At 54.1% G+C, this 16,744-nt stretch overlaps 1 protein-coding gene across 1 annotated transcript in view; it reads left to right on the plus strand.

The window, feature by feature from the left end:
* Positions 1-1,236: 1,236 nt before the first annotated feature.
* The window catches only part of PDE10A (phosphodiesterase 10A), a 270,323-nt gene continuing 254,815 nt past the window's right edge, over positions 1,237-16,744 (plus strand). The window contains exon 1 of the mRNA XM_057490292.1: positions 1,237-2,196. Coding sequence (XP_057346275.1) covers positions 1,359-2,196 — 838 coding nt within the window. The 5' untranslated portion in view covers positions 1,237-1,358. The remainder of the gene's footprint in view (positions 2,197-16,744) is intronic.

The raw sequence follows: 16,744 nt of genomic DNA on the forward strand, positions 1-16,744 counted from the left end.
TAGGAAGACTCTGGAGCTCACTTCAAACCCCTAACACCCGAGAGCCGGACAGAGCAGGAACCGTCGAGGGAGAGAACCGGCCGCGGGGCCGAACTCACGCCGGGGGCCCCTGCGTCAGTCGGGAGGCTGCACCCCGCGCACGCCTCGGCTTGGGTGACTGCCTTGCCCTTCGTGAAAGCCGGGCTTCGGCGCGCGCGCTCAGGCCTGGGAAGGCGCCCGAGCGCAGGGAGTCGGGGCAGCAGGCCCGCCGCGCGCGCCTACCCGGCCGCGGACACCTGCGCGCGCCGGCGCTCCAACTTCCCAAACTTCGGGCGGCTCCCGGCTCTGAGCGCCCCCTGGGCGGCACATTTCGCCCCAGTCACAACCGTCTGGATTCGGGCTCGGAACGAGCTGGGGGCTGTCCGAGCACGCTGCGGGGGGCCGCCCTGAGGGCTCTGGGCCGTCGTCTCCAGTTTCTCTCTTTGGGGGTACACTTTGCCCTTTTCGTTCCTAACAGCACCAGGGCTAACTGGACGGTGCACACGCAGCTCGTTTAAAAGTGGGTATCGCAAAGGGACTCCGGGAGATGACCCGGGTTTCTAATTCTTAGTTTGTTGGAAACCTGGGCGTTTATTTAAACTCCAACCTAATGTCCGAGTCTGAACTCTCCTGGGACCTCGGAGCTCAGCTCGGTTGGCGCCGCTGGCCTGCCACCAGGAGGGTTCCCAGGCTCCGGCAAGGGACAGGCCGACGTGGCTTGTCCAGGAGCGCACAGCTGGTGCAGCGGCCGGGCGGCGGGCTCAGCATCCCGAGCACCAGCCGCAGATGTGATGACGCCCCGCAGAAACGCAGGGTTGCCCGGCCCGCCCGCCCGGCCGGGGAGCGCGCGGTTCGCGGAGGGCGGGCGGGGTGCACGACGTGGGCGCGGGCGGCGGCGGCGGCGTGGGGAGCGCCCGCTCCGCCAGTGGGCGTCTTCTGCAGCCGCCGCTGCCTCTACGGGCAGTGGCACTGCGGCGCTTTTCTCCACTGCTTTCGAGCGGTCGCCGAGGCTCAGCCGCCGAAGCGCGCACACCCCACGCCAGGCTTGCAGCGGGCGTCTCCGCAGCCCCCCGGCCCGGCCGGGAGCCCGCCGAGTGTGCGCGCCAACCAGCTGTCTGGCGCCGCCGCCGGAGACTCGCCCCCCGCCCCAGGCCCTCCCTCGGCCAGAGCGGAGCGCGATGTGAAGGCCGGGCCGGGCGGGGCGCGGAGGCAGGGGAAGGGAGCGCACCGCCGCGCCGGCCGCCCGACCGCGGAGGGCAGGTCCCGGGGGGCGGAGCCCGCCCCGCGGCGCGCCCCTCCCGCCGGCGGCCGGCCCACCCCGCGGCCCGAGGAGGAGGGCCATGGCCGGCCTGGAGGAGCCGCGCTCTCCCCGCCCCCAGGCCTGCCTGCCAGCGGCCGGGGACGAGCCCGGCCCCGGCAAACTCCGCCCGGAGCCTCGGCGCGGCGCGGCCGGCCCGGGCCCGGCCCCCGTGCCGCCTGGCCGTGGCCGGGCCGAGCGCGCCGCGCCCCCGCGCCCGCCCGCCTCCTCGGCCGGCCGCGCCAGCCCCGCGGGGGGCCCAGGCGCCCTGTGTGCGCGCGGCGGCGGCGGCGGCGGCTGGGTGGCGGCCCGCGCCCCGCTCGCGCTCGCCTTCTCCCCCCACGTCCCCTCCTCCTCTCCGTCTTCCTTTTACTTCTGGCCGCCGCCCCCCCCGGCCCCCCCCGCTCTTCTCCCCTCCTCTGCCTTCCACCTCCCCGCGCGTCTCCCAGGAAGGGCGGGCGCAGCGGCAGCGGCGGCGGCGGCTCGAGGAGGCGGCGGCGATGCTGGCGGCGGCGGCGGAGGAGGACAAGAGGCAGCTCCCCTGAGCGGCCCCCCCGGCGGCAGTCACCGCGGCGGCGGCGGGCGGCGGCGGCTCGTGCTCTGCCCCGCGCTCCGCCGCTTGCTGCTCCCCGCTCGCCCCGGGCCCCGGCTCCCGCTCGGCCCGGCCGCGCGCCGCGCGGGCTCCCCCGGCTTCGCGGGCGCCGGCGGGGGCTCCTCCGGCCCCGGCCCCGGCGGCGGCGGCCGAGCTTCGCGGCCGCCCCGAGGCGCCGGCTTCGCCCTCGCCGCCGCGTCCCCGCTACTCTTCGGCTCCGACATGGAAGATGGATCTTCTAATAACGCGAGCTGCTTCCGAAGGTTGACGGAGTGTTTCCTCAGCCCCAGTAAGTGCCGGGCTCCACATTGCCCGCGTCGGGGGCGGGCAGGGTGCGATGCCCGGGGCGGGGAGCGCCCTGGCGGGCATCTCTGGCGACGCGGGAGGCTGGGGCACATGGTTGGCACGCGGGCGCGTCCATCAGCTCGGGGACACCCGGGTTTCCCAGGCTCCGCGTGCGTGCGGGAGGAGGGAGACCGGCGGTACAGGACGTGCTGTTTCCGGCTACACTTGCTCGGCACGTCCTCATACCCTCACCTCGGGGACCCCTTGGGTTCCAGGCCCGAGTAAACGCGCTGCCTCCTGCTTGGCAGTCCCGCCCGCTGGGGCCCTTAACGGCGGTGAGGGCAGGCCAGGGTCCCGGAACCGCGCGTTCGCAAAGGCTGAGGCACTCGCGGTCCCCCGGGGTCGGGGTCCGAGCCGGGGGCGCTTCCCCCACGCCCCCGGCAGTGACCCTCTTCCTGAGCGGGGAACAGCCGGGGGCCAAGGGTGCACCTCCGCGAAGAGTCAGCCTTCTGCAGATGCTGGGGGTTGGGTGGTGGTCGGGGTGGGACGGGGGACAATGGGACGTTAGGGGGGAGGGGAGAGGCGCCGCCAGCCGGGACCCCAGGCCGACCACGGCCACGCCGCCTTCCGGGCCCCGGGCGCGCGGCTGAGAGCGCGCCGGAGCAGGGGTGGCAGGAGGCGTGGCACGGGGGAGGAGGACGAGACAGCAGTAAAGGCAGAGGTTTGCTGGAAGGCAGGGGGCGGGAGATGTTACGGGGAGAAGCGCCCGGTGGGCATAGGAGGGGGGCGCCGTTGTCTTGGATGGAGGGCGAGCGAGGTGAGGACGGGAGAGGCAGGCCGGGGGAGGGAGCAGGTCGCGCCCAGGGGTACTAGGCGATGCCGGCGCCAGCTGGCCTTGGCGCGGTTCCTCGCGGCCCGCAGCGCGGGGCTTGGGCGCCACCGTCCACCGCGTGCGCTCCCGAGCCTTTGTCTGCTCTTCGCTGGGGAAGCGCGTTTCCGCGGCGCTTTCTCCCGGCCGACTCTCCACGCCGCCGTTTCGGCTTCCTGCTGCTGCCTGCAGCCCGCACCCCGACCCCGTCGGCCCGCACCTCCCGGGCTCCTGGGGTCCAAGCCTGTCCGGGTCACCGCCCGGCTGGGCGCGATTGTTGTGCAGCCTCTGGGCGCGCGGGCGTGTCCCGCGCGGATCTCGGCTGCGCCCTGCGATCCCGTCCCCCGAGTGCAGGTGGGTCCTTGGGGGCCGCGTGGCCCAGCGGTCCCCCACATCTTCTCGCGCGGGCTCCGGCGGCCGGCGGCGGTCTCTGCTGGTACTTGCCAGCTGACTTTGTAGGACGGCCAGGCGTGGGTCCCTCCAGCTGACCCTCCACCCTGTAGCGCGCCCTCCTGCCCAACCCTGGTCTGAACCGCTGCTCCCAGGTATCTGCCTCCCCGACTCCCACGTGCGTGCCGGTTGATTTAATCGATGGTACAGTTGAGGAGGCATGTGGTCTGGGCGCGCGTGGCTTCGCCTGCTGACCTAGGCACGGACAGTTCACTTGCTGAAACGGACCGGGTGGGCCATGAGTTGGAGGCGGGGTGCGCCCTTGGATCTCTGACGTATGCTGGGTAAGCCTCGGATCAAGGGCCGCCGCTCTTGTCTGTCCCTTTTCTCCTGCACTTATAAATTCCTTCTTTAAGAAAAAAACATGTATTTTTCACAGTTGGCAGCTGTGGGGGCTTGGAGGGGATCAAAGACTGCCCCATGTTGCCTAGGACAAAGCTTCTGTGAAGGGGACAGCGCTAAGGGGACGGGGGGGGTGGGGAGGTGGTTAGGTAGGCATTTGGGTGGAACATGTTTTCCTAAAAGGAAGTTCTTACTGTGTGTTGCTGCGGCTGTTTGCCTGGGGTGGGGGCGGCTGGGAGGGTGCTGAGGAGCAGCAGAGTCTAATGAGCAGTTCAGGCTGGGTGGAGCTGTCCTGGGGGAATCCCGAGCGGGCTCACCCTTTGGACAGAGGACCTGGAGAAGAACAGGGCCGTGAAGGGACACGAAGAAGGGACCTGCTGTGCAGAAAGTTCTCACAGGGAGAAGCGCAGTGATAATAAACTCAAGAGTTGTTGGGGCTTTTGGCTTTTTTGGTGTGTGTTTTTTCCTGAGTCAGCATGGGATCTGGGATCTGAATGGGCACAAGTGGCTGCAAAGATTTCCTTTGGGAGGGACATTAGTAAGGCAGGAGGTATTAAGGCACTTGGAAGCAAAATCTCTTCTTGGGCGCACCTGGGGCAAAGGCGGGAGGAGGCTGGCTGGATGCACAGATAGCAGCTGATTACCGCTTTCACCTTCAGGGTCTGTTTCTGTGTGTTCTGCTTGGCCAACCACATTTGTCTGAGTTGCTGACGTACCTGAAACTTGGCAGGCTTTTGCTTTTTGTCAGTAAAAATGAGCCTTTCTGAAAAAAAAATCTGGAATTTATAAGAATATAAAAATTCAGGTGTATATAGATGTACCTTAATTGCTGTATGTCTATTCCCTTTATTTCAGTTTGATCTCCTGTGGGTCTAACAAGTTGTCGTGTGAAAGCTGCTGTTGTGTCCAATTGTTGTTTCTAGGAATGCCTGTTTCATTTTATCATCATCAAAAAGCAAATCATGTGTTGAAAGTATAATTTCCTAGTTCTGTTCCTGACCAATTTGACTCTGCATTTTGGTTTACGCCAATTCACTAGTTCACTCAGTAGTGTGTGGAGCAAACATTTATTAAAAGCTATCTATGGGCACTTGCCAGGCACTGCCCTAGCCAGGCCATGGTCTGAGAAGGGGTCGCTAACCAGTAGGGGACAGCCGCCTAGAAGCTGGGTCAGCACTGACACCCAGCACTAAAGGGTCAGTGGTCACTGCCCATGCCTGACTTCACCTCTTCTGCCTGGAATTGCTGACCTCTGAACTCATCCTCAGGCTCTGGGCTTCAGCACTTCCCTGCTGGGAAAGTCACGGATGTGATCCTGCACTGGAGAGCCCCAGTCCTCCCAGATGGAATGGGGAAGTCCCCTTTGCAGTGGTGTGTGTGTGTGTGTGTGTGTGTGTGTGTGTGTGTGTTGTACATACAAAGGGAAGCCAAGAAGTCATGCTGTGAGGCCAGTGTGAGATGCATTCATTCTTTCATTCTTGTGGATAAAACAGCTGCCCAGGTGTGGTTGCTGTGGTGGGTGGGGTGGAGGTATCCCCAGGGAGAAGAGTATTTGGGTTGAGTTCAGGATGCTGCCTTAGGACGTTCACAGGTCAGAAAGTCACTTCCTTCTTGTCCTCTCCCAGGGTCCCCACGTCTATCTGTGTAATGTGTGTTGCCATTTGGTTACTCTGAACAACGCAAAGAGCTGTAGAGAAAGGCAGACGCTGGAGAGAACAGAGAAGACCAGGGAAACAGCCCGGGAAAGGCGGTGCAGACCGCCACTTTGTCAGACGGCAGTTGAGTGTGTGTGTCTCAGCTGCTCAAAACTGAAAATGTGTGTGTTTCTAGGAATTGTGGGTTGAACATGCTCCACATCCTTTGCTAATCACTCTTGCTCTGTTTCTTGGGACTTAAAGATCCTGCATGGCTAACACTTGAAAAAAACTAAAATAAATATGACCCTTTTGACGAGCAAATGTGTTTAACACGTAAAAGCTGCACTCGACCACACAGTCAGCTTATTTTATGGCACTGAGGTTGCAAAAGTGCCGAAGCCAACAAGATAGCAGTGGAAGTGGGTGAAATCAGCAGACGAGCGAACAGGTACTTACTGATTGTTGGGGAGACGTGGAGGTAAAGATACTTCAGATAACCTCAGAGGACCTGGGATGCAGATGTGGGGACCTGCCAAGGGAGACCACAAAGCAGTGCTGTGAACTCCTCCTGCCAGGTCCCGGCTGGGGCCTAGGTACAGCCAGGTGTTGGTGGCCGGGGTGGGGGGGTGGGGAGGGTGGGGGGAGGGTCAGCGTCTGTTCTGACTGGAGTCATCTGAGAGGGCTTCAATCCCAAGGGCAAACTATTAAAGCTGGGTGGAAGTATTCAGGTTGGTTAACTGAGTTTCATGAAATTCCTCTTTTAATTTAAAAATCCCACATAAACAAAGGTAATCCCTAAACATTAAAATGAGAAATGGTGGTGTTATCTTCTGTCATGTCAACGTGGTATCTTAACCTTAGATGATTTTGCCCATAAAACTTTTCCTACCCCATTAGAGAAAAATACAACGCAATAAAATAAATAGTTCCTGGGGACATAATGTAAAACATGGGGACTATAGTGGGGATACTGTATAGCATATTTGAAAGTTGCTGAGAGCAGATCTTAAGAGTCTTCATCATGAGAAAAACAAAGCAGATATTAGATGAATAAGCAAATATTAGGATTTCATTTACTGTAAAGAAAGTTAAACTTTGTGCATTTCACCAGTTAATGCATTGTTAGTTTTTGTTCAGAAACAGCTCAGGCAGTCTTACAGGAAAGAAAAAATAATTTTCATGAGAAAGGAATATTTCTGCCTTAAAAGGAAAACTCTTTGCAGTAATTCAAAACATTTTAATTTCCTTTTAAAATGTAAATCAAGCTCCCCTGGCTGACCTAAATCGGTCCTAGGGCAAACTCCACAGTGATGGGGAAGCTCAAGATCTCGCAAAGGAACTGGTGCCTAGCACTCTGATTTATCTGTACCATTTACCACTTTCTAGAATTCTCTTGAATTTACTGGCCCACTTACTTACTGACTGTGTTCCCAGTTGGTGGGGAAAGCAAGCTCACTGAGAGCCCAGAGGTCCGGGGCTTGTCCTTGGTTGTATCCCTGAGGCTGTAACAGGTTTACTTACTGACACATAAATGGAAGGTGCTCTGATACTTGTGCTGGAAACTCAAAGATGAAAAGAAACAGCGATAATGTGGTGCCTGTCTTCAAGGGGCTAGAAATTGAAGGCCACTGACTGAACCTAGGGCTTGACCTCTGCCTCTGTCCTAGGGAGCCAGGATTCACCCCTGCTGGAGACTGAGTCCATTCCTTCCAGAGCACACAGCCGACCGGAGAGACAGACAGAGCTCACCCATGCCCTCACTGTCCGCAGAGGACTCCCTGGGGACAGGGAACCCAGTGCCCTCTGACTGGAGGACTCTGAAAAGCTTCACAGAGCAGCTGGTCTGCGTTGTGAGGTGGAAGCTCCCCAGCAGCCTGGTTGGAGGAGGCTCCTGGGAAAGCTTTGCTGGTCAGGGAAGGGCACACCCAGAGGCTGCTGGCAGAAGATAGCCTGGGGGCGTGTGGGGAGGCAGGCGGGAGGCCCCGAGAGAAGATGCTCCTGGGCTAGCGCTGGTGTCCTCACGGTGCCCTTTACTGAACCCCTTGGAAGGACTAGAACAAGAGAAGTGAGGTGGAAAGTCAGGAAGGCCGCCTTCAGCGGTGTCGCTGGGCTTCCCAGTGATCAGAGGCAGAGGGCAGGTGGGTGGCCCAAGGAATCTGCCAGGTGAGAAGAGGTGGGGCTGAGCTGAGAGGGGAGCATGTGCATCTGGGAAGTGGTGGGAGGAGCAGGTGCTGTTGATAGGAAGGTGACTGGGTGAGGTGGGACACAGATGGCTCCTGGGTTGGAATATTCTGTGTGTGTGTGTGTGTGTGTGTGTGTGTGTGTGTGTGTTGGGGGTGGGGGATGGGCTGCATAGAGGGTCCGTATAGTGAGAAAAGAAATACCAGGATGGAAGGTACCAAAATTGAGCACCTACTGTGCATCAAGCACTGTTGTTGGTACGGGGGTGTCTGCTTGTACGGTGCCTACCTTCTGTAGTGTAGACTCAGCCCACCAAACATTCAAACAGAAAATACCCAATATCAAAACTGTTCAGTGTCATAAAAGCTATACAGTGAGTTCAGATGGAGAGCGGGATGTGGCTCCTTCAATTGAGTGGTGGTCTGGGAAGGCGTTTCTGGGTAAGGGAAGTCACCCTGGGATCTGAGTGACCAAGGACAGCCGGCTGGGCAGACGTCAGGAAGGGAGCACCCCCGGCAGAGGGGACTCGGGCCAGAGAGGCAGATGAAGGCTGAGCTGCTGAAGCACAGGAGGGCACCAAGAACCATGGTGTGGAACAGAGCCCACGAGGCCAGTGTGCCAGGCTGGGGCTTTGTGACAAATCACATTTCACTCCTGTGCAAGGGAAGAAGCCTCTGGAAGGTTTTAAGCAGGTGGGCGGTATGTGATCTGTGATTGCAGATCTGGCTGTAGCTTGGTGGGTGACTAGGGGCTGCAGTGGAAACAGTGTCGGTGCCGGCCACTGCGGCAGGTGAGGCGAGACAGCGGTGGCTGGCTTGGGGTGATGGTAATGGAATGAAATGTGGCAGGAGGCACGTGTGTTAGACCTGCAGGGAGTGGCTGTGTGGGTAAAGGAGAGGAAGCAGGACCAGAGCTAGGGTTTTGGCTGGGGCCTTGGGCAGTGCTGGCACTGCAGTGGGGGGCGTTGGCTGGGGAAGGGGCGTGCTGGGACCCGGCAAGGAAGCAAGTACTCTGCTTGGCAACATTAAGTCTGAGATGCCTCCTGTACTACAAGTGAGTGGAAATGGTAAGAAGGCACTGGATAAACGAAGTCTGGAAACCAGAGGGCTGATGGAGCCAGACCGGAGAATAAAGACTGTCATCATGGTGTGTGAACCCAGGAAGTGGCATGCCCTCCCCCTGCCCAGCCCCAGCACACTGATGGAACCTCAGAGGCTCTATGGGAAGCATGGGGGAGCTGGTTAGGACCCAGGTGCACGCTGCTGGATGTCGCCCCCTAGAGTTGGATGCAGGAAAGGCTGGCTCTGGAAATCTGAGTGGGGACTGGACTGGGATCTGGATTTGAGTCAGGGGTTGGGTGAGGCTGTGGCTCTGCATGGAAACCTGCAGTTGGGGTGGGCATAAGAAGAGGGCAGAAGACAGCCCTGGCATGACCAGAAGGAGGACCACAGGGGCTCCTAGCAGGAGGGAGCTGAGGGAGGGGCAGGGGCTGGAAGGGAACATGTCGCGGAACTCAGAAGAGGCCAGATGCCTTGAAGATCGAGTGAACGCAGCCAGGGCGCCACTGGTGACCTCTGCCCAGGCAGTCTGGGTGGAGTGCGAGACTGGGGACCGTTCCCAGCGGGGTGACGAGTCGGTGGTGGTCTATTTCTGGTGATGGAAAGGCCAGAGAGCCCCTCAGCTGTGGGGAGAGTGAAGCTGGCTTCCCCCCATGTAGGATTCACCTGAGAGTTTGGTGGAGGAAAAGGAGTCTGAAGCAATAGGAAAAAGGACAGAACAGACCCTGGGAGAAGAGGGAGGGTCAAGTGCAGTAGGCACAAGGTTGCTTTGGACCTGCAAGGAGCCCCTTTTCAGAGCGAGCTGCGGGGTCTGCTGTGGGGGCTGAGGGTGCTGGGGGGAAGCCAGGGCCAGAAATGGGCAGTGTGGTCACAGGTCCTGTCTAGCCACCCTTCCTGGGCAGGCAATGCGGTGGTCCCCTCGGAGAGGAGAGCCAGTCAAGGTGGAACCGAGCATGGACAGCAGCCTGCCGGGGGATGGCCAACAGCGGACAGGCCCGGGAGTGGTGGGAATGCCTGGCAACTTAGAAGGAGAGCCACAGGAGGAAAGTGATGTTTCAGGAAGAGCTGCCCAATGATGTGGGTAGACGGTCTGAGACGAGATTGCTGGCACAGGGAAGTGCACGTGCTCTCTGCAGCTGAGGAACGCACTGAGCCACAAGGCACTTTCCAGCTCTCGGCACACGTCTGGGTGCAGATGGCCCAGCAGGGTGACATTGCAGGGGTGTCTAGGGGGAGGAAGAGAGTGTGGTGGGTGGAGCTGAGTGAGGGAGAGGTTCCCGGAGAAGAGGGCCAGCCAGGGGCACGGTGGGGGCGCTGTAGGCAGGATGCAGGACACAGAGCAGAGCGGTTCTGTGGGGATGAGGGCGTCATGCAGGAGAGCTGGGTAGGATCAAGCTGGTGTGATGGTCACAGGAAGACTGGGCGTCTTGCATGTGGAGGTCGCTCAGGTTTATCTGGGGAAAGGGATGGGAGGTGCTGGCGAGCACAGTGCCATTAGAGAGGGTAGCATGCAGACATCTACTGAGGGTCTGCTGTGCACCAGGGGATGTCTTCATCACTAGCAGTAAATATGTCCGGACAGACCCACCTCTTGCCCCCCAGGAGCCACTGTCTAATGAGAGGTACAGACAAAATAGCAGGCAATTTGGATACATTCCAACAGTAACAGGTGACAGAGGGGTGCACAGCTGGGACAGAGAGCTCTAAGGGCATCCATTGCCCCTGGGATGGAGCCTGAGTTCCTTGGCAGGTCCCCTAAATCTCTCAGGGTGACCTCCTCTGCCTCCCATATCTCCACGTCCTGTGGTGGGTGGGGGTGCTCTTTCCTCCCAGCTTCCAGTTGCTGTGGGACCTCTGCCTCCTGGTCTTGCTCATGGTCCTCTATCTATGTCTCCCTAATGCTGGTGCTTGTCCTTGACTGCATTTGTGTGTCCTCTTAGCCTGTGCATTCCTGGAAGTCAGGAAGCACAATTTAGTTGTCTTTTTAACCTCAGTGCCTGGTACATTGTGTATCAATTAGACAATAAGTCTAACCTAAGTAAGTGAAGGTGTTTAAGTGGGAGAATATGATTGAAATGGTCATTTGCAAATATGAATTTTCCCAAAAGGAAGGTAGGAATGAAATAAGTAATGTAATTGTTAAATTTTGCTAACATAACTTGAAACTTCTTTGGATTCAATTATTCCTTAAACATAATCTAAATCCACTCTTTGACACCAATATCCAGGGCTTCTGAGCTGCTGAGAACACAATATATTCATATGCCTGTGCTCATGGGGTTGTGAGCTCAGTGGGCAGCGAGCACCATGAGTTGGGAAAGGGGCAAAAGGGGTTTAGAGCATTTTGGATGCCCCAGTTTTATTTCCTGTGGCAGTGATAAAAAGCATTTTACTTTAACTAAAACATTTTCTTCACTAGCACAGAGAAAGTGTTGCTTATATAGTGCTGACACAACCGCATGTGTTTGGATGTGATGAATTATTTATGAAAATGCAAGTATAGTATATTTGGGCTTTTTAAAGTTGGTAGGTACTGTGTAAGAAATAATTCTGTATGAAGAGTGGGCCCCTCCACCAGAAAAAGCCATCATGAGTATGTGGAATTCAAGTTGTACTTATTTGAGCATGATGGAATTACGTGTTTCTGTATTACAGTTTTAGCAGCTTCCAAAATAAACATCTAAAATGACATCCAAAAGGGCTTGATTACTGTGGCTTCCTCGATTTGGTAATTATATATTTTATCATTGGTATCAGGATTATATACATTTTCAAATTTCCCTTTTGTCCCAGGACCGGAAGTTTACTTTAAAACACATTCTTGTCTCACCAGTCATCATGCCTTTTTAGGATAATATCCTTTGTGTCTCATGATTAAACATACCATCTACTTATTTTAAGGCATGTTAAAGACCTAGTTATAACACCTCAACACTTAAAGCAATGTGGTACTGGCATGTGAATAGATAAACTAATGCAACACAATAGAGGAGACTTAAAACAGACCCAGACACCTAACAGAATTTAGTGTGTTTTAAAAAGCGTCCTTTTACTGGAGGAGTAAAGATGGATCATAGAATACAGTGACTGGGCACAACTATGTAGTCATCTAGAAAAAAAGTAGTATTAATCATACCTTTCACAGTACCTCCAGGATAAATTCCAAATGGATCACATGTTTAAATATTTTTTAAGAAGAAACTACAAAAAGACAAAAGATGAGGACATTCCTTTCTAGACTTGGAGTGGAAGGAGCCTTTTAATGTGACTAGAAATCCAGAATTAATCAAAGCTAATCTACATTAAAAAAAACCCTCTTTATGGCCCTAAATACCATAGGCAGAGACATGATACATTCCTTGAAGCCCCCCTGCTGTGGTGCAGCCCTTGCCGCCCTCCCCCGTCCATCTCTATTCTACTCCTGAGCTCCAGCGGCAATGGCATGCTCATTGTTCTTGACCAACTGCGCTGGAAAAGCCCCTTAGAGCTCCTATCATAGCAAAGGTTATACCTTCCAAACATCTAAATAGCTCCTAGGAGTGGTTATGAAAGGGAATAACCCAATAAAAAAATAGCCAAAGGGTATGGACAGATAGTTCCTAGAAAAAGAGAAGTAAATGGCTCTGTAAACAATGAAAAGATGCTCAACTTTACTCATGATAAGATAAATGCAATTAAGATAACACCAATTAAGACACCACTTTCGCATGTCAGATTTGCAAAAGTTAATAAGCTTTTTAAACACCCCATGGGCAATTGTGTAAGGAAGTAGGTCCTTGAGTACATTCTGGATGGGAGTATCAATGGTGCAGCCCTTGAAGCGGGCAATTTGGCAGTATTGATCAATGTTAAAAATGCATGTACCCACTGAACCAATAATTCTGCCTCTGGGAATTTTTCATTCAGATATACTCACACATTGGCAAAATGGCTTAGCAAGGTATTAAAATAGTGCAGCATCGTTTGAAAGAGACTGTTGGAAAACTCACAAGGTCTACCTGCAGGGGCCCGATGAAATAAAATTTGCAGCCTTGAAAGGGATGTGCTAAAGGTCTTCCAGATATTGATGTATGAAAAAAGCAAAGTGTATAAAGCAGTACAAACAGTTGCACACACACTCGCATTAGAAAGAACAATAAAATATGTACCTGTATTTGGATGCATGAAGAAACCAGGCAGCAACTCCAGAAAGTGCTGGTCCCACATGGTTTCACGCTGTGCGTGAAAATGGGAGTCACGGGACTTGGCTGCACAGCGGATGGGTTACAGGCAGACAGTCAATGTATATACCTTTCTGTATGTTTTGATTTTTTGATTAATATAACTTATTACCTATTCAAAAGTTAAATTTAAAAATAAGAATTTACCAGATTACACTTAACTGTCAGTGTATAAAGTGTATAAAGTGTCAATGTTATCTTTCCTGGTCGGTTGTGTGTTTTTATTGTCTTCCTACTGCAGTCATAGTTTGTTTTTTTCAGCCCCTGAAGTTTGTTCACTTGATTTCTGTCTTCCTCTACCTTCCTACTTCTTTCTCCTACACAAGATCCTAAATGTCAAACCATGAATATTAAGAAAAGTGGCATGCATCAATACTCCTCATACTGACTGACTTTTCTGCGACACACATAGATTTGAAAATGAAAAAAACAACCCACATCTACTTTAATTTCTGACTGATACAGTCTATGGTTTCACGCTTACTCTACTTTCAAACCATTGGAGAGCTGCCCAGCCAGCTTCATCTGGTAGAAGTCACTACGTTTTGGCAAGAAACTGAATGTCTTCCCTGTGAAAATGTGCGCTTTACATTGGAACATCTCTCCAGTGAATGGAAACGTAGCCTCAAGCGGTCTGGCCACTCAGCACCACCCAGTAGGGGCCATGGTGACTTATGGTAATTTATCCTGCTCCGGGATGGGATTTGGTTTTCACTTAGAGCAGGGGTAGTGTGGGCTTATGCAACCATTCATTCCTCAGCAGACGTTTGCAGAGCTGGCGTGGGGGCTGTTCTGGGCACGCGGGAGGAAGGCAGCCTCCGGCCCCGAGACCTCACCTTCCAGATGAGCTAGGACCCTGCCCCGCCTCTGCCTGAGCCTTTGGGGGGGAACTGAATTCTTTAGGTCCTCATATTGGATCGATTCTCTGATTTTATTTTGGGTTGAAAGTTAATTCTGTTCCCCTAAGATTCTCAGTGGGTTTCTTTCCTTCCCATTTAGTGTGGTCATCAACCCTGCTTATGTTCCTATGTGCTGCTCATAATGTTGGCATTTTGTCTTTCACTTAATATTATTTCCTCCTAGTCTACCTGTTGTTTTTATTTTAGCTGTTGCTTCCTTCCCAGTTACTCCCCCGTTATTTTGTGAAAGCTCTTTTCTAACATTAAATGTTAGCCTTCTACTACGCTAACTAGCCTCGTGGACCTGTGCATTTGTGCCTCTGGGGTCCCTATGCGGTTAATCCAGGTTACACACCCCAGGCCTTGGGGATGCAGAAACAGTCAGCCTGCACACACTGAGCCCTCTTTCTTGAAGGCACTGTTTTCTCACAGTAGCTGGGCTTCAGCGAAAGCCCGGATGGTTACCGCTCTTTTCTCCTGGAGTCGGGTGGGGGCTGGTGTGGGGGAGCCGAAGCCTCGTCCTTTCACGCTGTTGAGCCCTGCAGAGGACCCCATGTCTTCTAGTTAAAGGCTCTTCTTTGTGAATACCAGTGCTCTTGTGATGGCGTCGCCCTCAGACCCCAGCATGGCCACAGCGTTTGGGCACCTTCTGTGTTTTGGGACTGTTCTGTTCTTTTTGTCAAATGGGCCATCTTTAGGAAATCTGTCTTTTCTTTTTAGTGATTTTTGAATTCTTTTTGTTTTGTGTTGGCACATTTTAAATGTACCCAAGCCAAATTCTTGAGATTCAGAATATTAAGACTTCTGGTATCTGGGTTACGGCCCCATGGGACATACCCCATGGTGCTCAGTAAGGCATTTGGTACTGGGTTTGGGGATGACCTAAGCTTTTTACAAGTGGCATTATGAGATAGAGGGCTGCCTCTGAGAGGGTGTGTGTGGAAGGAGATTCGACAGTCTGCTCTCGTTCATGTGTTCTGTCCTTGTTGATATACGGCTGGCCCTCGTCCGCATTTCCTGGTGCTTGGGGACTGGCCACTTCTCAGTAACAGAAGCAGAGAGTCTGAAGGGTCAGAAGTGGCTCTGGGTCTCCATCGGGAGCAGGTGTCAGGATGCAGTATAACATGGTGCTTGGTGGGTTAGGCAGGCCTGCATGGGAGGGCTTCACCAGGTGGACATTGTTGTGAAGATGAAATGAGAGACGTGTCCAGTGTGGGCAGTAGTGCCTTGAACCAAGTAAGTGCCCACCACGTTCACTGCTGTCATTTCCCGGGAGGCTTGGCCAGCCCTATGGGACAGCCTCAGGGAAGGGGCAGCCTGGCAGCCAGGGAGATGGGGGGGAGGGGCAAAGAGAAGTGAAGGGTTGTCTTGCTAATAGGTTTCAGCCCCAGGCAAGTTCGCTATGGACTCAGTGTGACCAAAGAAAATGACAGCAAAACGTTCTTGGGGGTGAAAGGGTTATACCCAACTTTATTCTCACAGTGGCAGGTCAGTCACTAGAATCCCATTCACTCAGAGCGAGTCTGTATGCAGCAAGCCGGTCTCTGCCTCTGGGCCTCTCTGCACAGCCGTCCTGCACAGCTGTCCTCTGGGCCTGTCCTCAGTGCTGCCATCACTCCAGCCTCTGCTCTCCTGCAGCCTTGCAGCCCTGCCACTGTGTCGCACCCAGAGCACTGGGCGGCGCTCTTTATATAGAGTCAAGGTATTGCCCACAGGTGTGTAGTGAGCTAGTCAACCAGGGCCAGGTTAGAATCCTGGCCACAGGAACTCTCATTTTATCCACAAGGGAAAAGCTGCCTCAGGCATCCATTGGGCTGGGAAGGGTGTTTGTAATCAGAGGAAATACAACTTCTGGAAACACTGATACCAGGAGATGGCTGGAGCCTTAGGGCAATTTCACTTTCTTGGCAAGGAATTAAAGGAAAATGTGTTGAAAATAAAAGGGAAGAATATTTGGAAAGAGACAGAACTAAAAAAATAAGTGTCATTAGAGTTCTTCCATTTAGGGGCATCTTTTTCTTGAATGGCTGTTTTAGTCATTTCCCCATTTATGGAGCCTCTGCACCTCCAGCAGATTCGACGTCTAGTCTCTGGTGTCTTCGAACTGTTCAGTCACTTAGCCTGACCAGACAGACGCTCACTTGGCCTGACCAGACAGACAGGCCTCCTGGCTGCATGAACGGGGTAAGCAGCAGCTCCCAGTGCGGGGAGCAGGGCAGGCCTGCGGAGGACGCGCCTCCATCTCTGGGCGTTACCCACAGTTCACTGTACTGTAGCTTTGGCTTGTAGGTATGATTTTTTTCTTTGCAACTGGTTATTTATTTACTTTAGAATTTTATAGGTTGTTGGTCTATAGTCTTAGTTAACTACATGCATGGTCTTAAGCTTACACCTGTATTGCATTTTTCTTCTGTAATTTAAATTCACTCTAATTTGAAAAGAGGTGAGAGTGTGGCTGTGAGCCATGATCTCCCCCAGGGTGAATTCTGAGGCTGCCTTCCACACACCTTTACAAATCAGTCTACATCTGATTTGCATGTATTCAAAACAAAACTATCAGTGAGTAGTTACATGATTTAATTGGAAACTTTACAGGTGATTTGAAGAATTACACTTACGGTATTTTAGAATTCTTTAATAACTATGTAGTGGACATGTATATTTTTTAAAAGTTACTGAATTGGCTTCTGTTTTTAGTAGGTGATAGTTCATAAATATTAAACGCAACCACAGGCCAGGTCGGCACTCAGCTGTGCCCCATGGCAGATGCTCCCCCTCCCTTCTGCTGTGGGCTCAGAGCACCTGGTGGGCTGTGATCCCTACCTCCATCTCCCCTTGACATTATAAACTTGAGGTTTGCTCTCTTTATAGCTCAGATGACCAGCTCAGTGTTCAAT

The sequence above is a fragment of the Manis pentadactyla genome, chromosome 12 (genome assembly GCF_030020395.1).
Source record: "Manis pentadactyla isolate mManPen7 chromosome 12, mManPen7.hap1, whole genome shotgun sequence".
Lineage (NCBI taxonomy): Eukaryota > Metazoa > Chordata > Mammalia > Pholidota > Manidae > Manis > Manis pentadactyla.